At 56.8% G+C, this 22,859-nt stretch overlaps 1 protein-coding gene across 7 annotated transcripts in view; it reads right to left on the reverse strand.

Moving 5' to 3' along the window:
- Nucleotides 1–1,051: 1,051 nt before the first annotated feature.
- THAP4 (THAP domain containing 4) overlaps nt 1,052–22,859 on the reverse strand; it is a 37,680-nt gene continuing 15,872 nt past the window's right edge. For 3 of the 7 annotated variants that reach the window (XM_021076412.2, XM_085000844.1, XM_085000843.1), the window contains exons 3-6: nt 17,317–17,476; nt 15,096–15,205; nt 14,303–14,406; nt 5,087–5,400 (exon numbers count right to left, since the gene is read on the reverse strand). In XM_021076412.2, coding sequence (XP_020932071.2) covers nt 5,281–5,400; nt 14,303–14,406; nt 15,096–15,205; nt 17,317–17,476 — 494 coding nt within the window. In that variant the 3' untranslated portion in view covers nt 5,087–5,280. Of the gene's footprint in view, nt 1,780–2,648; nt 4,973–5,086; nt 5,401–14,302; nt 14,407–15,095; nt 15,206–17,316; nt 17,477–22,859 lie in introns of those variants that run through there. The other 4 variants (XR_014830377.1, XR_014830376.1, XM_085000841.1 and 1 more) reach the window with 4 other exon arrangements.

Genomic DNA, 22,859 nt, shown 5'->3' on the forward strand with positions numbered 1-22,859 from the left:
GTCCTAGAAAAGGCAAAAAGACAAAAAAAAAAAAGAAATGGAAACTCAAACTAGTCCGGGATCCCATTTCTCCCTGCTCAGGCTGGCTGAGATCCAAATGTGACAACAGACTCTCGCTGGGGGCGCTGGCGGGGATGGGGGGGGTGCAGACTGGCCTGGTCCCAAGGGGGGAGGTGGCACAGCATGGACAGCATGGACAAGTCATAACACATTCACCCTCGGACTGGCAACTCCGCATCTAGAAACCGGTCCCGAAGACACATGGGCAGAAGCCCCAAAGGACACGTATGTACCACTGCTCACTGGGGCATTACCTGATGAGCACACGCCTGGGAACAGCACGACGCCCGGCACTGGGGTGTCTGCTGAGCAAAGTCCAGCAGGGCTGCCTGGGCGGGGCACCTGCAGCTGTGCCACAGACCCACGTGGAGCAAAATTTACCTTGTTTACAGTTTTGACAACAGGGCCAGGTAAGCAAAGCCAACTCACGAGAACAATCTGAAGGAATTAAACAGATGAGGTGTGTGTCAAGTTGGTGGCTTAAGCATCCAGAGACACCAGTTATTCCAACCACGGTGTATCTGAGATTTATGTCTTCAGAGAGGGGTGTAGAAACTAGAGGAAAATCAAACTTCCACCAGCGGTCTTACTGTTAACGGCAGTGTTATGTTCTGAAGTAATCACGTGTATCCTGTAGGGTAAAGCTGATCCCGACACAAGATTTTTCACCTGGGGGTTCCTGCCAGGGCTCAGTGGATTAAGAACCTGACTGCTAACCATGAGGATGCGGGTCTGATCCCTGGCTTTGCTCAGCGGGTTAAGGATCCAGCATTGCCGTGAGCTGTGGTGCAGGTCGCAGATGCGGCTCAGATCTGGTGTGGCTGTGGCTGTGGCTGTGGTGTAGACCATCGGCTGCAGCTTCGATTCGACCCCTAGCCTGGGAACCTCCATAATCTGCAGGTGCAGCCCTAAAAGGATTAAAAAAAAGATTTTCATCTTAGAAGAGGTAAAATCAGAGAATTGGAATTGGAATCATAAGTATGGACGCGCATTTTCCTTCCTAAAAGGTGTATATATTCCGTGTAAGGAGTTAGGTCATCTCTGCAGTTTGAGGGCAAATAGTTCAGCGGAAGTAAGTGGGCAAATAAGTTATGAAGGGATTTTCCAATTCTCCCAGCCACGGGAAGCCCGTCTACCTCCCTCCCCAACCAAAGGGAAGCAGGTGCCGGACAGAGGCCATCAGGGGTTGAGGGCTCCTTTTGGTTGACTCGAGGGTCATTGGGTCTCTCCCCGCTGTCCAAGAACAAGGCTGGACTTCGCTGGATCCCATCAAACACACAGAGGCGCCGGGTGCCTTAGAGAACCAGGAGGGGAGCGGAGGGTATGTGGTGTAGGGGACGGCTGGGGACGGCCAGCACCGAGTCCTCAGGGCATGCTCGCGCCAACGGGACCAGAAAGGAGGGCGTTAAGCTTCGGCGCTGGCTTTCTGGCGTGAACTTATCTCAGAGGAGCCAAGCTAAGCCTCCCTGGGTGGAGGGACGTTCTTCCAAGCCGATCCCACCACTGGGTGTGCACATGAGGATCCTTACAAGCTGTGTCGGTGGAGTTCCCGTCGTGGCGCAGTGGACATGAATCTAACATCCATGAGGATGCAGATTCGATCCCTGGCCTCGCTCAGTGGGTTAAGGATCCAGTGTTGCCGTGAGCTGTGGTGTAGGTCACAGATGTGGCTTGGATCCTGTGTAGCTGTGACTGTGGTGAAGGCTGGCAGCTGCAGCTCTGATTCAACCCCTGGCCTGGGAACTTCCATTTGCCCTGGATGTAGCCCTTAAAAAAAAAAAAAAAGACAACACCAAAATACCCCACAAAAACCAACCAAACAAAAGCCTCATTGACAACTCTGATGGGAGGTGGTCCAGGCAGGGGTGACCCACGCGGGCCCACAGGAAGCTGAGAGTACAGAGGGCCAGCAGCCACGTCTGACGAGTAACGTCAGCAGGAGCCACGTGAGGCAGACGGGGCAGTGCTGGACGTAAGATCCCACCTCCAGACTTGGAAATGGGGCAGAGGAACAAGTCAGACACCTCGAAGAGCCCACACGGATCCTGAGCCTGGAGCCTCCAGCAGGTGAGCGGCAAGCGGGCGGAAGGCCAGATGACCTGGTCAGTTATTTTCTGCTCATCTCCAGTGATTGGGGGGGGGGGGGGACACAAAGGCCCCGCCCTCATGAGTGGAAGGAGGGCCTTCACGACGGACTCCAGAGAGCAAGCACCCCTGCCACGCGAGGGTACGGAGGGAGCACGGCCTCACCACCTGGCCAGCCAGCACCCTGACCTCAGGCGTCCGGCCCCCAGAACCGTGAGAAAGTGACGTCTGCGGTTCGCATGCCACCCAGTCTGTGTATTTTTGTGCTAGCAGCCTGAACTGGGCAGTAACAAATACCCGAAAATGTGGCAGCGTCTCTGGAACGCAGAGGTTGGGGCGCCCACTAGAAAAAGCCCGCAGTGCTGCGACCGGGTTGTGTGGGGTGCCTGCTGCGGGTGAAGCAGGTGGCGAGGGGGCCTGTCTTCCTAGAGGGACCTACAGGATCCTGAACAGAACGTGGGGAGGAAGAATGCGTTTGTGTCAAACGATAGAACAGCCAGTTCTTCCCCACAAAATGGGTTTATTCAGGAGCAGCATAAAATTGCATTTCAGAACAGGCGACCCTGGAAACTCTGTTATGGAGGAGAGGGAGGCCAGGAGAGGCTGTTGTAAACAAAACGCGCGTTGGAGGCTGCAGCGGCGGCGGCGGCGGCCGGTGGGGGGGTGGTTCTGAAGAATCACGGCCTTTCATTGGGTGGGCTGCTGCCAGGCAGGGAGAAAGCCCTCCTCTTGCAGGTGGTAACCAGGGTGGCTTATCTCCTGCTTCTGTCCAGGCTGACATCCAGCGGGCCTGGGGGAGAGCTCGCCCTGTGGCCTCCCCACTCCACTTTGGCGACTTTCCCTTGACTAATTTCACGGGTGTAAGGCCATTCTGCTGAGATCGCGGAAGGGCCCCTGGCAAGGGCTGAGCTGAACTGTGCGCCCCAGCTCTCTGGAAGGCAGGACTTGGGAGCACTGAAACTGGTTATGTAGCTGGAAGTTTCCAAGCAAAATGAAGTGTGGAAGCGTGAGGGCTCTTGGGTACTTAGAGTGGGTGCACGAAGACTCAGACTTGTTCCCCAAAAATGAAGACCTTAAAAACTCCGGATTTTCACCCCGTCAATGCTCACAGTAATGAGAAAGCTTGTTTTAAGAGGGCACGAAAGCTGTGGCCACTCGGGTTAGTACTGAGCAGCCATGAGCTGGTTACCTGACAATGGGGAGATCAGTCAGAAGCCGCAGCTGCAGCGTCCTGGGGCAACGCTGGGGCGCGGGTTTGATTCCTGGCCTGGGACGTCCACATGCCGTAGGCACGGCCGCAATACGTGAATAAAAAATAAACAGAAGTCACGACAATGGAGAAGCGACATCAAAGCCTTTCAGAGGTCGCAGAGGTGCCCCTTCCACCCCAGGCCCGGGGTGCAAGGCTCTGTTCCCCGCATTCATGGGCCACGGCAGAGGTGGCTGCCCCTCTGGAAGGCACAGCTGCAATCTCTGCAGGAGTTAGCGTTCTGCGTCCTTAAGGTACCACCTCTGCTGAAGCCACAGGGCTCTGCTCCCATCCCCAGAACTTTTCCTTTATTTTAGGGCCGCACCTGTGGCACATGGACGTTTGGGGCTAGGAGTCAAATCGGAGCTGCAGCTGCTGGCCTTTGCCACAGCTCACGGCAGCGCTGGATCTCTGACCCACTGAGAGGCCAGGGATGGAACAGCATCCTCATGGATACTAGGTTGGGTTCCTTTCCACTGAGCCACAGCAGGAACTGCCCATCCCTGGGTTTTGAAGGATGGAGGCCCCTGGGGCCTCAGGCTCATGACCCAGGCAGACCCACACCCCGCAGGGTGGCCCAATGGGCAGGGCCCCTGGTGGGTGAGCTCGGCTTCAGGAGAGCTGTGGGCATGGACCCCAGTCCCAGAGCACTGCCATGGGGGTGGCACGCGACCCTGGGGGGCAAGACCATCACCCAGTGGGCCCAGAGGACAGGCGCTGCGCAGAGGTTTGTTCTCAGGGCTACGGCTCTGGACTCGTGCAGGACCTGTCACTCCTGGTTTCCTGCTTCTTTCTCTTGGGGGGGGAGCGTCCACCCGTTCTTCCCCCACAGCCGTATCTGGGGGGCGCAACCGCTAACCTGTCTGGTTTCACAGCTTCACAGCTGGGGGACCAGGCCTCGGGACTGTCCCCGAGCCTCTGCACACCCGACTCCCCGGGGCCGGCCCAGGTCCCCCCGCTGTGCTCCCCAGTACTGGAAACCACACCGCCCCCATGCTTTTGTCCCCAGGGTAGGTGACGAGTGGTGTGTGGCTGCAGCGGCTCCTGCAGGTGCTGTCTCTGCTCCTGAGCCTGTGCTCCTGGTGGGGCTTGAGATACCGTGCTGTGTGAAGAAAAAGGCTATGTTTTCACACGCGTACTGAGGCATTTGTGATAAATGGCACCGTGTCTGGAATCTGCTATAAAGGCTCCAGCAGGGAGTTCCTTAAGGATCTGACGTTGCTGTGTCACAGCTGTGGCTCAGAGTCCACCCCGGCCTAGGAACTTCCACACACAGGGGGTGTGGGAGCAGATGAGCCCACTGGCGGGGGATAGGCTGGCGGTGGTGAGCCAGGTGGGGGAGCGACTGTGCGTCCGGAAGCTTCCACCGCCGCCGACGGATGGAGGTGATGCTGCACGGCGATGACGATGCCGGCTCCTCCGAGCTCCCGCCCTGGTGCACACGTGCGCGGGTCCTTGCACCCTCAGCTCTTAGAAAGAAAGGAAAGCTCCCTGCAGTCCCTCCTGCCCTCTTTGTCTTCAGCTTGTTACAGACTCGACTCTGCAGAAGATTTATAAACATTTTAGATCTTGTCAAAACTGTGGGAGGAAAATGAGAGAGAGAAACAGTCGCCCTTTTAATTTTTAGGGAAAAGACTCTGGAGAGCAAACAGTCACCAGCAGATGAAAGAAATGTACAGTCTACACGAGTGATACTATTACAAATTCTCAGCCATAAAAATAAAGGCCTTTTATTTGGTTTTTCTATATGCCATTACAGGAACACGTGGCCACACTCCTGAACCCACGGTGACCCTGGCCACACCCACACCTGCCACGGCATCTGCTGAGGAGCTCAAGTGTCACGACGCAGGCCAGGCCCCGCCCGGGACGAAGCTCTACCTGGGTCACGGGGTCACCTTCTTGTAGGTGACGTGCAGGTGCTGAGTCATGGGCTGGGTAGTGGTTGCCATGGAGACTGTCTGTTCGAGCTTGCCTTCGGAATTCAGCCTGAATTTTCGGGTAATCTGAGCAGAACAAACAAGCACAGAGCACCTTAATTTTATCCGCCAAAGATTCAGCAACCGCTGAGGTCCCGCCACAGGTCAGGCGCTCCCGCGGGGGCCACAGCACATCTGCTGGTCATCGGAGACCTGCGAGCCGGGCAGCGTCCCTGCTGTGGGTGACAGACACGGCCCGAGGCTGCGAAGGGGTGTCCTGACCGCTCGCCTGTGCCCACATGCCCCAAGGTGAGCAGGCCATTGGTCTCATCTTAGACACCCTCCGAACAGAGCTGGCTGCCACAGCTCAAAGGACAGCCCGTGTGTTCTCAAAACCTCAGGAGCAGCACTTCGGGAACCCCGAGCCTCTAGGACAGACGGTGGCAGCTGCTTCTAAGGAGGATGCAGACCTGCAGCCGCCGGGCCCCGAGGAGAAAATCCATTTGCCGGGCGGCCACTGCAGGCACCACCGCCACCCTCTGGCGCCCAGAGCTCGGGGTGGCAGGGACTCCGCGAGTTGTTCAGGCCACAGTCAACTACTCTCTCTGACCAGCCCTCTGGCAGAGAGAGAAGACAGAAAAGCTGGACCCCAAAGAGTCTGTTTAAAAAGGGCTGCAGAGCCACGGTCTCGGGGAGAAGGGCGTGGGGCCTGGCCCAGGGCGCCGCCCGCCTGAGGCCTGCGCTGCCTGCAGGTCACGCGGAGGCTGGGGGCCAGGCTGGGGAGTGGGCGCCGGGCTGCCGTCCCCTGGGACCAAGAGTTACCCAGAAACAGACTGGGAAGCCCAGTTTCAAAAGAGCTCCGTCTCCAATGAACAGGACCTGCCCCTTGGACCAGCCACCAGAAGGACAAGAACTGCTCTCTGGTGGAAGACGAGATCAAAGCCTCAAGTCACCTGCGGTTTTTCAAACGCGATACTTGGAATTCAAGAGCAAACCTGAAAACTGGAAGACAACGGAATTCTATCTTTCAAGTAATTAAAATAAATAACGGTCACCCTAGCATTCTAGTTGCAGGGAAAATACCCTTCAAAAATGAAGGCAAAATAAAGACATTTTTAGACAAAAACATCCATGGAGAATTCAGCACCAGCAGGACCCCGACTCCTTTCTGGTTTGGAGAAGATGGGCCCTGACAGAAGCACCTCTCTCGGTGCTTCCATGCAGAGGCCACAAGGGGTGACCCGTGGAGCCTGCAGAGTCTGGCACAGGCGCAGGCCGTCACTCACGCATCTGGGGCTGCAGCGCATGTGCCTTCCCCCCGCGCCCCCCGGTGAAAGCAGAGGCAGCAGGAGGACTTGGAGCCGTGCTCCATGTCTGCCTCTCAGGGGCTCCAAGCACCCCCCGTGGCAGCACTGCCCAGAAAATGGTTGGAAATGCAGAGGCCCGGGTCCTGGGAGGCCCGTGGGACATGGTCTGAGCTCTATGTCCCGTCAAACTTCAGCCGACTGTACCGGCCAGGCCAACACGAAGGCCGGGAGAGGATGGGACGGGCCCAAGCCAGTGAGGCGGGGCGGGGCAGGGGAGGCAGGAGGGGCACAGGGCCGGACAGGTGGACAGACCGGAGGTGGAAGTTCTCACGCGACGCCCACGTCTCCAAGTTACAGCATTCACTCCAGAATTTTCTTTAAAACGTCAAGGCTATTACTTTTTTTTTTTTTTTTTTTTTTTTTTGTCTTTTTGCCTCTTCTAGGGCCGCTTCCTGCGGCATATGGAGGTTCCCAGGCTCGGGGTCTAATCCGAGCTGTAGCTGCCAGCCCACACCACAGCCACAGCCACAGCAATGCAGGATCCAAGCTGCGTCTGTGACTCACACCACAGCTCATGGCAACACCAGATCCTTAACCCACTGAGCAAGGCCAGGGATCGAACCCGCAAGCTCATGGATTCGTTAACCACTGCGCCATGACGGGAACTCCAAGGCCGTTACCTTTGAAGCCACTTTGCAGACGAGACAGAAGGGGGAGAAACAAAGTCCCACGTGTCACTAGAGATCAAAGGGACAGTGGCCGCCTGTCCTCGGAGCCCATGGTCTGCAGGGCTGCTCCTTGGAAGGGACACGCAGCAGGTAACACTGGTCTGGCCCGCACGCTGGGTGCCCTCCCCGTGAGCCCATCCTACCCAACGGCCCCCCCGAAGATGATACCCGAGGACAACCTGCCCCCGAGACCTGTGACATTAGCGAGAGCCATCGGCCCGCAGAGCAGGCAACTGGGCCTGAATAGGCAGCGGGAGTCCTGGGAGGGCCCTGGGTCCCAGCAGGGCGGGTGGGCACGGTGACGACGGCTCAGCACCACAGCTGGAGGGATCCTTTGGGCTCCGAGGCCCCTTGGATGAAATTTCTCATGCCATTCTCCTCTCCAAATGAACGCTGTTTGGACGGCTGGTTAAAAGTTGAGGCCAGTGGCCCAGATCCGGCTCAGGCTCAAGAACGGACCCAGCCAGGGTCTGCGGCCACCAGCGGCCCAAGCTCCGGGGGCCTGTTTCAGGCCTGGCTGGCCCTGCGGTACAGAGGGGGCCCAGAAGCAACCATGTGCCTCTGAAACGCCCAAGAGGAGCTTGTTCCGGCTACGGGGCCTCAGAAGCTGTGGGAGAGGAGCCTGGGGCCCCGGACATGACACATGCTCACTGCAGCCAAGCTATCCCGCTTCCCGCGCTGCAGAGGCCACGAGAAGCACTGGGGCGAGGGGGTGGGATGCGAGAATTCCTTGCGGTTTCAACGCTTTTTCTCAAAGTGGTTTTCTTCTTGTTCCCGTCTTGGCCTGTCCAGCAGGGAAAGGTGGAGAAGGAAAGGCCGGGAGAAGCACCACAGCTGGGTGACTTCCTCTGGGCCGCCCTGTGGCATTTGGAGGGCCCGGGCCAGGGACCAGATGGGCCGCAGCTGCAACCCACACCACAGCTATGGCCATGCCGGATCCTTAACCCACTGTGCCAGGCTTAGGGAGCCAGCCCATTTCCTGGTGCTGAGACACTCTGCTGATCCTGTTGTGCCACAGTGGCCACTCCAAGACGGCTCTGATTTTGTTTTAGGTCCCTAAGGAGAGAACCCAGAAACCGCCCACACAACATGCGAGGCGCCAAGGAGATGCCGAGTCAGGAACAAAGGGGTTGAGTCTGACAAACAAGCAAACGAACAGCTGTCTGGGAACCTGCGGACTCTGCAGGCCTTGGATGCCAGTCGCTGCGGTCAGGAATAGGACAGGCAGGCAAGTGCTGCAGATGCAGGCCCCTTCCTCCCGCCCCTGCCACGCTGAGATAAACTGATGGCAACAGCATCCAGACGTGAGGATCTGATAGGAGTGTATGTGGCGAAACGGCCACCACAGGGTTAGCTCGTGCTCCTGTCGCCTCGCTGCTGCCGTCTTTCCTGTGTGTGAGGAGGTCTCTTAAGGTCTGCTCTCCTCGCAAACTTCACCGATACAAGGCAGTGCTGTCACTAGAGGCCCCACGCTGGGCACGAGTCCCAGAGCCATCCCAACTCCTGGCCACGCGCAGGGGCGCCTTCTCCCTGATTCCCCGCCCGAGCCCCCGGGAACCACCTTTCTACTGTTTCTGTGAGTTTTCTTTTAATTTGAAAAAAATTTACAGGAGCTCCCATTGTGGCTCAGCGGTAACAAACCCGAATAGTACCCATGAGGACGCGCGTTGGATCCCTGGCCTCGCTCAGTGGGTTAAGGATCCGGCGTTGCCGTTGAGCGGTGGTGTAGGTCGCAGATGCGGCTCGGATCCCGCGTTGCTGTGGCTGTGGTGTAGGGTGTTAGCTGCAACTCCGATTCGACCCCTAGCCTGGGAACCTCCACATGCTGTAGGTATGACCCTAAAAAGAAAAAATAAATGAGTTTCACATATAAATGAAATCATGCACTTAATTAACATAATGGCCTCGAGGTTTCTCCGCAGTGTTGCGAATGGCAGGACGTCCCTCTTTCTGCAGCCGCATCACGTCCCTCTGGGCACCTGCGCATCTCCCTGGGCATCTTGCTAAATGCAGGCTCCTGGCTCCTGACCCGGCTGAAGGTGGACCCCCGCCCCCGCACGTCTAGTGAGGGGAACCTGGTCTACGGCTGCGGAGACAGCTGGTGGTTGTGAGCAACCCGCCTCCGACCTCCGCATGGTGACACAGTCGGGTGGTCGCGAGAGGGGAGGGAGAGGAGCAGAGGGGGTAAACCAGGGGAAGGGCGCCTGAGTGACGGCGCAGAGACAGGTGAGAAACTCACGTCACGGCTCAACAGCAACCTGGAGACGGAAGCAGACATTCAGTGAACCTGAAAACAAGTCCATTTTATAAGACACCCAAGTTGAATCATATGGGAAAAAAGATGGAGAAAAGTGAACAGAGTCCCAGGGACGTGGGGGACAACAGGAAGCAGGCCCATGTGTGCTGTACAGGAATTCCAGAGGGAAAGGAGGAAAATCAAGGCAGAAAGGTAGTCAGAGAACTAAAAGTTAAACCCCCAAGTTAAATGAAAACATCTCACAGACGTTAGCGTCCTGAGCTCCGACCACCAGCTGCTGCTTTGGATCAGACGTGCAGGCAAAGGTGAGCAGCTGTTGTCACCCAGCCCCTCCAGCTCAAGTAACTGCCAGGGGCTTTATTTACTTTTATTTACTTTTATTTTTATTTTTTTATGGCCACACTCACTGAATATGGAAGTTCCTGGGCTAGAGGTCAAATTTGAACTGCATCTGCAACCTACCCTGGGTCCTTAACCCACTGAACAAGGCCAGGAATCAAACCTGCAGCCTCATGGACGCTACATCAGGTTCTTAAGCCACTGAACCACGACGACGGGAACTCCTGCTGGGGGCTTTAAAGGGGCAACACCATTTCCCCCCTTCACCCCCCTCCCCCTTTCGGGAGTCAGATGCGAAAGGCTAGGAGCCTCCTAAGCCGCTGAACTGAGGGAAACGCAAAAGCGACTGTGCTCAGGGGAAGCTCAGAAAGGGCTGCCAAGGCCTTAGGCACCTGATGAGCAGCAAGAAAGCCAACAACGGTGAAGACAGACCCCAACCAATAATAAAACTCACCAAACCTGGGAAGTTTGAGTCTCACTTCTAGAGTCATCACACCATTAGGTCCAATGTCCAGTTTTCAGCAACAGAAACTGCCCCTCACACACCAACCAGTGAACTTTCTAGACCAAGACGTTATTTATTTTGTCTCCATATTCTATTTACCTCCTTAACCACTACTTTTTTTTTTTTGGGGGGGGGCCATGCCTGGGGCATGTAGAAGTTCCTGGGCCAGGGAACCAACCAGTGAAACAAAGAAGAAATCACAGGGAAATTATAAAATATTTGAGATGAATAAAAACAAAACCACAGAGCCCATCAAATTATATCATTTCCAGAGTTCCTGCTGTGGCACAGTAGGTTAAGGATCCGGTGTTGCTGCAGCTGTGGCTTGGATTCGATCCCTGGCCAGGGAACTTCCACATGCCATGAGTGTGGCAAAAAAGAAAAAAAATCATTTTCTTACAGCATGCAGCAAAAGCAGTGCTAAGTGGGAGATTTATACTTATGAATGCTTACGTTTTTTTTTTTTTTTTGTCTTTTTAGGGCACCAACCGCAGCACACGGAGGTTCCCAGGCTAGGGGTCTAATAGGAGCTATAGCTGCCGGCCTACACCACAACCACAGCAGTGCTGGATCCGAGCCGAGCCGTGTCTGCAACCTACACCACAGCTCATGGCAACGCCAGACCCTTAACCCACTGAGCGAGGCCAGGGATGGAACCTGTGTCCTCATGGATGCCAGTCGGGTTCATTAACCACTGAGCCACGACGGGAACTCCAACGCCTACATTTTTAAGAGGAAGAAAGATCTCAAATCAATAATCTAAGTTTGCAATTTAAGGAACTAGAAAAATAAACTAAATCTACAGCTAACAGAAGGAAGGAAACAATAAAGATTAGAGCGGAGATAAATCATTGAGAAATCAATAGTTGGTTCTTCAAAAAGATCAACAAAATTGACAAACCCTTTAGACGGACTAAAAATAGAAGACTCAAATTGCTAAACTCAAAAGTGGAAGCGGGAGCACTGCTCCTGGGATTATAAATGAGTGGTATGAACAAAGCTGACAACCTAAATGAAATGCAGAGTCCTAAAAACACAAAGCTACAAGAATGAATCATAAAAACAGAGAAAATCTAGGAGTTCCTGCTGTGGCCCAGCAGGTTCGGAATCCAAGGGCAGTGGCAGGTCGCTGTGGAAGCTCGGGTTCAACTCCCAGCCTGGTGGAGTGGATTCAAGGACCTGGCGTAGGTGCCACAGCTGTGGTATAAGTCACTGCAGCTGTGGTATAGGTCGCAGCAGCAGCTGTGGGGTAGGTCACAGTGGTGGCTCAGATTCAGTCCCTGGCCTGGAAACTTCCACATGCCATAGGTACAGCCATCAAGATTAAACAAACAAAACTACTAAAACAAATAAGTGACTTTAAGAAGGTTACATGATATAAGATCAATTTAACTGTCAATTTATTTCTATATACTATCGACAAATAATTGGAAAATAGAAAAATCATTTGTATCAGTATCTAAAACCATGAAACTGAAAAAATAAAACAGATTATGTGTACCACCCATACACAGAAACTCCAATAACTGCAGCGATCTGTCAAGATACTGGATCACAAGGCTCAGTTTGCTGAAGATGGCACTGCCTAAGTTGCTCTAGAAATTGAAGCAATCTCAACAAAATTTTTTCTAGAAATTCACAAACTGATTTTAAAACTCATATGAAAATGCATGAGATTCTTAGCTAGCCAAACAATTTTGGAAAAAGAGGAAGAAAAAAATCTGGGCAACGTATCCAATTTCGAGGACTCAGAAGAGCTACAGCAGCCACATCAGGCTTGGAGGCCAACAGAACGGACATGCCCAGAGCGAGCCCCAGGACCACGACCCACCGTCACACAGGCAGGCCCCCACGCACGCCAGTGAGTCAAGGGCAGTTCTTCCCTGCTGGACACGCACACGGGAAACACGCTAGCATCCTGACCCAGACCGCACAGCGAACAAGGCATCAACTCCAAAGTCACCCTCCCCAGCATAAAGGGGACATGGATGGTTCTTGAAGAAAACGCAGGCGAAGGCCTCTGTCTGGGTCGGGCAAAAGCTAGGACACCACCAGCGCCAACTCTACGAGAAAAACCTGGTAACAGAACTTCGCCAGAAGTAAGACATTTTGCTAAGGAAGTGAAATGGCAGAAGTCTTAGGTTGAGAACTCACTCTTGACACGTTCTCCGACCAGGGGCCAGATCCAGAATACAGAACAAACCCTTCCAGCTCCGTGACAAGACAAACCACCCCTGGGGAAAAAGGGCCAAAGGATCTGAACGCTCACTTCACAAAACAAACAGCTCGCTGAAGGGGTGAGCCACCACCATCTGTCATCAGGAGGCCCCACGATGAAATGCCACCTGGCAGACGCTGGGACAGCTAGAGCTAGAGGACCAGCCTGGACAGGGTGTGGGACGGCTGGCCCCCTACGCTGCTGTGCACGGGGCAGCAAAACTACACAGCACGCGAGCCCTGGCCTTACCATGGAGTGTCCAAGTCCTGCAGGGTCAACGCTACCGAACGCACAGAACAAGACTGGAAGTCGCTACACAGACCACACGCTGTGATGTTTTACTTTTTTTTGGTCTGTTTGTCTTTTCTAGGGCCACACCCGCAGCACATGGAGGTTCCCAGGCTCGGGGTCCAATTGGAGCTGTAGCCTCCGGCCTACACCACAGCCACAAGCAACGCCAGATCCAAGCCGTGTCTGCGACCCACACCACAGCTCACGACAACGCCGGATCCTTAACCCACGGAGCAAGGCCAGGGATCGAACCCACAGCCTCATGGTTCCTAGTTGGATTCATTAACCACTGAGCCATGATGGGAACTCCTGATGGTTTACTTCTGATGAAATTCCGTTATCAGTTTTTTCTCTTACCGTTGGTGCTTTTTGTGTCTTAACATTTTTTGTGTCAAATCTGAGGGTCTCTGGTCACCACTGAGAGAAAACTATCCAGTACCTCGTGTACAGACAAACCTGAGAGAGGCTAACCGTCTCAGTGTCCAAAGGAAAGCTTTAAGAACATGAGAAATGGAAGAGGAGCCATCGTTCTAGAGCGGCACACTCCTCCCTGAGCCAGAAGCCACATTCAGAGAGCATGAAGGAGAAGACCCCAGAGGCGACGACGTTTACAGCCTGTGCGGAACATGGCATCAACCAGGCTGACAAAGCCACCAAACGCGGAAATGCTGTCACACGCACAGCAGACGACAGGCTACCATCCGCAGCACACGAAAATCTCCTGTAAGTCAGCGAGGGAAGACAGCCTGCAGACGAAGACGCAGTGGCCTCGGACACCAAGTTTACCGAACAGGAGATGCTGAGGACCCGGGAGCACGGGGGACGCCCCCACCCTGTTCAAAAGTTAAATGTACTTATTTATTTATTTTTTGTCCTTTTGCCTCTTCTAGGGCCGCTCCCGCGGCATTGGGCGGTTCCCAGGCTAGGGGTCCCATCGGAGCTGTAGTCGCCGGCCCACGCCACAGCCACAGCCACGCCAGATCCGAGCCGCATCTACGACCTACACCACAGCTCGCGGCAACGCCGGATCCTCAACCCACTGAGCAAGGCCAGGGACCGAACCCGCAACCTCATGGTTCCTAGTCAGAGTCGTTACCCACTGCGCCACGACGGGAACTCCCATAAGTTCAATTTAAAACACAAATGAGATACCATCTTTGACTTATCAGACTGAAAAGACCAGCCTGAACCCCCAGTGCTGGTAAAGGAGGAGAGGACCAGGCCTCCGCGTGCAATGAGGGTGGGAACGCGGCCGTCTGAACCCGCGGCCGCCAGTGCCTGCGAGGAAGGACCCAGGTCGGGCCGGGGGGAAGGGTGGACTCAGCCTGCCTCCAGGCGACTCACCTGCTCCACGTGGGGCTCCCTGGCGAAGGACATTCTGGCGACGGAGTGGGACGCAATGCACAGCTCCTGCCCGTTGACCTCGCCCTCCTCCACCTCCACGATGCCTGCAAGGGGCGCTGTCAGCACACCCTCTGGGGCTCCCGGCCTCCCCGGAGAGGACAGCTCTAACCTTTGCAGCCAGCGAAGCACCGTAGCCCCTTGCCTGCAGTCAGCCCCCAGGAGTCAGGAGGGAAGACACACCTCCTCCTATGGCCGGGCAGATGACACCCCTACCCCGGTAATCTGACGGGAGGGACACAGGGCCTGGCAGGTGGACGCCCCCTGCTGCCCAACCCACGGATTTCCAACCCCCCCCCCCCCCCCCCGACCCCGGCGAGCTGGGCTCTTCTGGGAAGTGAGCTCTCCCGGAGCCAGGGAGCAGGGTCGGGGGGCCCCTCGGAGGTCTGGGCATAGTTTCTGATTCCTGAACCTGGTTAACTATTTCAGGATCGACTCCCCCCTGGGGGCAGAGTGGACTTGCCGGCAGAACTTTCCGCTGGACAGCAGCTGGCTGGTCTCTCCCAGGGCCCCACCCACACAGGAAACCCCGAGGCAGTCAGCCTGCTCTGGCAGGGTGGCTCCCCCAGCCCGCCTGCCTGACGGCTCCTGGGAGAGGCGCCCATGGGACCACAGCTGAGGGGAGGGAGGCCACTAAGAAAGCGGGAGGCAGAGCCTGCCTCGCCTGTGGCCACGCCCTGGCTGGCTCACAGACGTGCAGGTGGAGGGCAGGCCAGGCGGCCGGGCCAGGGCGTACCTGTGTTCTGGGCGCTGACAAAGGCCACCTTGTTGGTGTCAGGCTCCAGGCGGATGAAGCCACACTCCCTGTGCAGGGGCTTGTGCGTGTCTGGGTGGAAGGCGTTGAACCTGGACGGGCAAGCAGACAGATGAGTCCCAGGCACCTGGTGCCAGGCTCTGCGGATGCCCTCTTCTCACCTGGCAAGTGTCCCAGCTGCTCAAACAGGGACACACAGGGGCCACTTCCCACCTCCCACCAGAAGCCCCTCCGCCCACCCACCCTCCCCGTCCCCACTTCCTTCTGATCCTGGACCCGAGGCCTTGTTCTCTGCAACCCCGACAGGGACCAGGACACAGTAAAATCCCACCCAAACCCCAGGGCTTCCCTCTTTTTTTCTTTTTTTGGCCTCCCAGAGGCACACAGAGTGCTGGGACCAGGGATTGGCTCTGAACCACAGTTTCAGCCTTCACCACAGCTGCGGCATCGCCAGATCCTTGAACCCACGGTGCCAGGCCAGGCATCAAATCTGCATGCTGGCGCCACAAAGACACCCCTGATCCCGTTGAGCCCCAGCAGGAGCCCCAGGCCAGCCCTCTTCTGAGCTAGGATCTTGCCTAGGGGTCTGATCAATTCACATGGAGAGACGCTGGGCAAGCCAGCAGGCCAAAGGCAGTGTCTAGTCACCCGGCCATCCCTGCAAATGCCTGGTGGTGAACATGGAGCTGTGTCCCAACCTGGGAGCACTGGCTCACCACCTAGGGCCACCCTCCCATGTCACCAGCACTGCGAGCTGAGGCAGGAGCTACAGCAGGAGCTAAGGCTGAACTGCTGGGAGTCTGGAGGAACAGGTGTCCTCTCTACCGGGACCTGTCCCCCACGTAATTATATCTACCAAAATGTATATTTTCTTTTTTTTTTTTTTCTGCTTTTTATGGCTGCACTGCGACATATGGAGGTTCATAGGCTAGGAGTCAAATAAGAGCTATAGCTGCCAGCCTACCACAGCCATAGCAATGCAGGATTCGAACTGCATCTGCGACCTACACCACAGCTCATGGCAACTCGGATCCTTAACCCACTGAGGGAGGCCAGGGATCAAACCCATGTCCTCATGGATCCTAGGTGGATTAGTTACCTGCTGAGCAGGACGGGAACTCCCCAAAAGGTGTATTTTTTATCCTATTTCACTTTTCTTTAATGTCAAGTCAAAAACCCGAGTGACAAGAGTTAAAATGAAATTAATGCTAGTCACACATTTCTCTAATGGGGTATAACCCACACTTTAAAGACTACTTTATATTGTGGCTTGCTTATTTTTTTATTTATTCCCCCCCCCCCCCGCCCCGCTCCGCGGGCCACACCTGTGGCATATGGAAGGTCCCAGGCTAGGGGGCGAATCAGAGCTGCAACTGCTATCCTACAACAACACTGGACCCAAACCATGTCTGTTACCTACACCACAGCTCATGCTGGATCCTTAACCCACTGAGCGATGCCAGGGATCAAGCCCACATCCTCATGGATCCTAGCTGAGTTCTTAACCTGCTGAGCCACAATGGGAACTCCCTATTGTGGGTTATTCTGCATTATCCAGAATTTTCCCTTTTGGTTCACATGCAGGATACGACTTTCCTCTCGTCCATTCAGTCAACAAAAACACAAAACGGCATGAGGTAACAGACCCTCAGCGACCTGCCGAGCCCCAGCAGTGGCCCCTCCGTCTAAAAGCCTCAGGGAGTGGGACAGGGAGACACATCGAGGACCCTGCCTTCTGTACGGCAGGGATGGAACCACCGGCCTCAGCGGGGTCTCGGGGGTGGGGTGGGCAGGAGCCTAGAGGAAAGCCTGGCCTCCTATCCACAGTAGACCTGGGGAGACTGGCTCCCGCGCGGGAACACAGCGTGAGATGACGGTTTAATCGAGCACACGCACTTTTTTGGCTGTACCCGCACGTGGAGGTTCCCGGGCCAGGGATCAGAGCCTTGGCACCAGCTGCCCGAGCCGCTGCAGACATAGTGCTGGACCCTGAACCCGACCACGCGGGGGGCTCCACGCGCACTGACTTTTCTGTTTGGATCAACAAGCCTGATGCTCCGCGGTCAGCTCCAAGTTTCCAAAAGCATGAGGAAGGACCACTTTCACCCACAGCCTGTCTCAGGAGCCTCCTGGAAGAGCCCCCCCGCCCCCGCGTCGACCTGACTCTCGCTTGTCCTGCGGGGCAGGGGGCGGGCATTCTTACGAGAAGCTCAGCACGGGCTGGCCGGTGTGTGAGATGCACGCCTCCTCCAGGTACCGGAAGGGCTGCAGCGTTGGAAAAGTCCCGGCTCCCGGCGGGTCCGACAGCCAGGTGCCCAGCATCCAGGACAGCGGCTCCAGCACGGGGCTCATCTCGGGGGGCTCTGAGGACAGAGAGAAGAGGGTCAGCGCCCGGTGTCCCCTGCTCAGCCTCCAGTACCGGCAGAGCTCCGTGAGGACACGCACTCTTTCGAGCGGCTGTCACCTAATCCTGGGGACCATCAACCCACCCCCAGCCACCTGTCAAAAGGAGAGAAAAAGGCCAAGCAATTAGCAACATCACCTTGCCAGACCCAGCTTGGGAACCCTCCCCGGAAAAGAGAACGAGCGGGCCTGGGGGACAGGGAGGCTGGCAGGGCCCCCCCAGGCCCGCCTGAGACGGAGAGGAAAGCAGGGCAGAGGGTTTCAGGGCAGGTAAAGCGCCAAGGGCACCCTCTGCAGACAGGGGAGATCCCACCGTGAACTCAGCTTCCCAGGGGAAGCCTGGGTCTTAGCCCACAGCACCAGGAAACTCCTTCAGCCTGGAAGGCACAAAGGCACCCACTGTCACTGAAGTGAGACAGACAGCAAGGCCTCGAAGGGAGAGGTGTCGGGGGAGCGCCCCAGCGACGGGACCTGGGACTGCAGGCCAGGGGCACCCAGGAGGCAAGCCCGTGCCCACGGCTGAGCGTCAGGGTGGAGCCTGGCTGTGGACCACATGCTGCTGGGTGACTCTTCAGAAATCAGCTCACGGGAACCTCACGTGTGCAGTGGACTTGTCTGGCGGGGCGGGGTGGGGGGTGCATTGGAACAGGAGGTCTGATTCCCCGATGCAGCCAAGATGCCCCTCCCAGCAGGGCCACTTCCCATGCCTTGTCACCCTCAAACCCAAGTGTGCCCATGTGAGCAGAGCCAACGACACGAAAGGGAAAGCATGAGAGGGAGGCAGGCGGCGGCCGACTCGTGCAGGAAGCCAAACCGTGATGGGTGGGTTCTAGCAACAGACGCCCAAGTGCCGGGGCAAAGAGACCCGCTTCCCAGTCCATACAGCAATGGGACAGTTCCAGAAGCAGCCTGTCCTGAAATCCCTGAGCCCGCGCGCAAGGAGGAACGCCGTCTGGGAGGACGACACCCCGAGGAGAGGGGCTCAAAGGCCCTGGAGGGAGGACAGGGACCAGAGGGCGGAGACGCGGCTCCTCCAGCGCTGGGCCCGGCCCCACCTGGGGCCCGAGGGGGCATGAACTGGGTCGGAGTGGAGTGTGTGTGCAAACCCACTCCCTTCCTGACCCGACGCTCTCTTCCAACTGCCCGTGGAAAGTGTGGACGCGAGGCCGGCAGCCTTGGAGCTCCGACGCGGGAGGCGGTTGTAATTAGACTGCAAAAGAAACTGAAATCAGGACTTGAGTTACTCTCTTGCGCAACAGAACAAAAGCCTCCGAATCTCAAGTCCCGGCTCCAGCAGAGGCTGCTGCTGCTCCTGAGCTGCGCGGGTTACACAGAGTCCCAGCCATCACTGAGCCGGGGCCAGAGGCACACGGGCCGGGAGGGAGGCCGGCGCTCAGGGACATCAGGGGAGAAGCAGGAAGCGGGGTGGGCACAGGGAGCGCTTCCTCGGAGGGGCAGGGATGCCCTGGAGGGGGGTGCGGAGACCACGGCGGCCACGAGAGCCTCGTGGGCCCTGGAAGGGCCGAGGCCTTGGTTGCAGGAAACAGCTGCTGGTGGTGGCAGGGCCTGGGCCCCACGCAGTGACGGAGGCGGAGAGGGCAGGAAGCAACACGGCGGCAGGCCCACCCGAGAGAGACGAAAACTCGGCCACACGAGGGCTGAATGTGATGCCCACAGCCGACACCCCAAAGGCCTCCAGCAATGAGGGGACCTCAGAAGGAGCAGACGGAGCGGAGCTCGGCCGAGAGAGAAGCTCTGACACAGCGACGTGGATGGCACTGAAAACGGGTGCAGCGAGAGGGAGGCGGCCACTAAAGGCCATGCACTGTGCCATCCACCTGCAGGGAATGCCAGAGGGGCAAGTGCACGGGCAGAGAGCAGGGCAGGGCCCCTGCCACGCCGGGCGTCACCTCACTAGTGCACAGGGAAAGAACACAGGCGCCGAGGGCCCTTCTGGACGTACAGGCTGCCCGCCTGCCCACTGCGGCCACGAGCGGCCTCACGTGCCCGGGAAATGGGGCTGCTCTGCTGACAGGTGCCACTAGGGTGACACGCTGGATTTCAGAAACTATCTCAGCAGTTTCTAGGTATTGCTGGTTACGTGTTCAAATGATGACGCTCCACACGATACTGTTAAATGACCGAAGTTAATGTCACCTTCGACGCGCTGCTGTTGAAGACAAAAGGAGGTATGAGGTCCCATGACGCTCCTGCTGGACAGCCCTGGAAAGCAGTTTTCAAGGCTCAGGGCTGTCCCTGTGACTCCTCGCCGAGGATGTGATGGGGAAGAAGGACACCGAGGGTGGCAGGAAGGACTGAACGCCTTCCAGAGAAGCAGGTGCGAGCTCTGCGCACACGAACCGCATGAGGGGCGGGGGTCAGGGCGCAGGGCAGCCCGTCGGTCCCCGATAGAGGGCCCGTGTCCCCGAGGCTGACCAAGACCATGCAGGGCAAGACACACAGCAGGCACACTATCGAACAGTCAGTCAGAACTCACCCCAGACACACGCGACAGCACGTATTCAGAGAAAGAGCTTTTCACCTGGATCACAAAGCAAGACCCCCAACCCTTGATGTGAAGAAGAGATGCACGGAAAATAGCCTGGAAAAGGCATTTCGTACGTGGGGCAAAGGCAGGCGGTAAGAAAGCAGGCTTCACATCCTCACTTCAAGAAAAACAAAGTTTAGGCCAAAACGCACTCAACTAGACAAAGAATAGATCTTTAGAAAGATAAGGGTGCAGGAATTCACAACGGAGACTCACAACTACAAACACACACACCAAACAACGGCAGCAACACTAACACAGCACTGAAGACACACAAGTTGATGGAAAAAAATCAAAGGAAAGCTCGAGACACGTCCATGTCCAAGTGAGTAACGCTCACATCACGAAACGGAACACCTGCGCGACACACCTGCGCGACACATGGCAAACTCTGCAGCTGAAACGAGAGGATATTCCTGAAAGACTCATGAAAACCAGCCTTGCAGATGGTCAGACAGAACCTTTAAGCTCCCAAACGTGAGGAGCTCCCAGCACACCTCTGATCACAATGCAAGGGGACCAAGAATTCGAAGTGTCAGAGGTCCCCTAAAAACACCACGAAAGAGACACTGCACATGAGTGCACAGTCCATGATTCCACCTGCACCAGTGTCTAGAAGCAGCCCGCGTCCGCCCGCCCGGCCGCCAGGGCATCAGAGGTGTAAACGCCGGCTCAGTGAAAACGTGAAGAGGCAGAACTTCCATAAAACAAGCAAGCATCAAGAGAAATGAGAGACACGGCCTTTCCCCAGATCCGCTGACACTCAGAGCAGCACAGGGCCTGGTCAGCGCGTCACCTCACCTCCTGGCCTCAGGGCTGTGGGGACGGGCCCTCCTCTGGTGCAGATGTGGTATCCTGAGAAAAGCCAGAACGCTCACCTGGAGGGTGGAATATCCACTTCCTACAGGCGTTCAAATTAAAACAATAGGCACAGGTGTAGGCCCCCATCCCTGGCTGTCCTGTCCACCAGCTGCCACAGCCTTGGCCTGGAGTCACAGGGCATGTGGAGGGCCAGCGCTCTCCTGGCACCGTGAGCCCAGCTCCCAGGTCAGGAGGGCGAGGCTGGTGGCACACTGAACCCCTGTACTCTCAACCAGTGACTTCTAGAACTCAAGAGAAATCTTTAATTTTTTAAAATTTTTTTTTTTTTTTTTTTTTTTGGTCTTTTTAGGGCCGCACCTGGGGCATATGGAGGTTCCTAGGCTAGGGGCCGAATTAGAGCTACAGCAGCTGGCCTATGCCACAGCCACAGCCACAGCGGATCCTGAACCCACTGAGCGAAGCCAGGGGTTGAACCCACAACCTCATGGTTCCTCATCAGATTCGTTTCCGCTGCGCCATGACAGGAACTCCTCAAGAGAAATCTTAGCTGCCCCCCATCCCGGGGGTTTCTAAGCGAGTAGTTTCTGTGCTGAGATGCACAGGGAGCCGCCCTGGACGTAGAACCCCTGAGGATGAACCCCTGAGGGCCACACCTGAGGCTCTGCACGCTGCTGGCCACAGGGGACCTGCCTGCGCACAGACCATGGGGCACGAAGCCAGCAAAGTGCAGGTGGAAAGTGACGGCACCCTGGCTGCACAGATTTGCGAGCAGGGACAGTGGATCCAGCAGAAGAACCAGGCTTCCAGAGCCTGCGAAGTCTGCCTGGCCAATTCTCCCCCAGTCCCTCCAGGGCAGCTGGGACTGCTGGAAGCCCTGCACCCCGAAGGTGGTGGACATGGAGCAAAGACGGATTACAGATGGTCCTGGGGGTTCCCTCGCACCCTCGCTCACCAGGAGGCCAGGGAGGATGTGTCTGTATCTGTAAGCGACTACAATCAGATGCAGACTATGTCAGGGGACAGAGAAGGACAGGATGAGCTGGGAGGAGCGGGGGGAAGGGGCTCCACGGAGGGTCCCAGCAGCTCTTGAACAGGAAGCTCAGGGCACAGGGGGTGACTGATGACAAATGCAGAGCCCAGCCGGTCCTGGTGGTTGGGGCTGGTGGGCCTGAGCCAGGCCTGGGCCATGCCTGTTACACCTCACGGGGCTAATCAACACAGGGCTTGGACCGGTCTGAGCGAAGGGGAGCAGGGGTTCAGGCAGGGGAGCCAGGGTGCACAAACCATAGCTGGTGAGGTGCAAGGAAGGGCTGACCAGTCCTGGGCATGGGGACCAGGGAGGTGGCCCAGGGGACTGCAGGAGGATTCAGAAGCCAAAACCGTGGGAGTTCCCATCGTGGCTCAGTGGTAACGAACCTGACTAGGATCCATGAGGATGTGGATTTGACCCCTGGCCTCGCTCAGTGGGTCGGGGATCCAGCGTTGCCGTGAGCTGTGGTGTAGGCTGCAGATGCAGCTTGGAGGTGGCGTGGCTGTGGTATAGGCCGGCGGCTGCAGCTCCAATTCAGCCCTAGCCTGGGGACTTCCATGTGCTACAGGTACGGCCCTAAAAAAAGAGGCCAAAACTGGAACATGCGGAGGGAGGCTTAAGATGCGCCGTAGATCAGCGAGGTGGGTGAGGACAGAAGGCAGGGCAGCAGGATGGGACAGGCGTCCCTGGGGGACCAGGGCCTCGAGGGTGACAGTGTGGACCACACGGCCAAGGTGGACACTGCTGGCAGGACAGGTTGGAACATCAAAGAGAGGTGGACTCAGCCGGTCACAGGCCCTTGAACCGAGGGTGGAGGGCGTTTTGCGAAGGGCAGGCGGGCAGCGGCGAGGCGCTGAGGCCCAGTTCCCCGCCTCTAAGAGACCCAACCCCGCGCGGGCTTGTGCGGGGGCTCTGCAGGGGCCGGACCCACCTGAGGCCACAC

This window comes from Sus scrofa, chromosome 15 (genome assembly GCF_054392235.1).
Source record: "Sus scrofa isolate SSC_HxYL_T2T_F1_AM1 chromosome 15, Sscrofa_HxYL_maternal_Yorkshire_Landrace_v2.0, whole genome shotgun sequence".
NCBI classification, from domain to species: Eukaryota; Metazoa; Chordata; class Mammalia; order Artiodactyla; family Suidae; genus Sus; species Sus scrofa.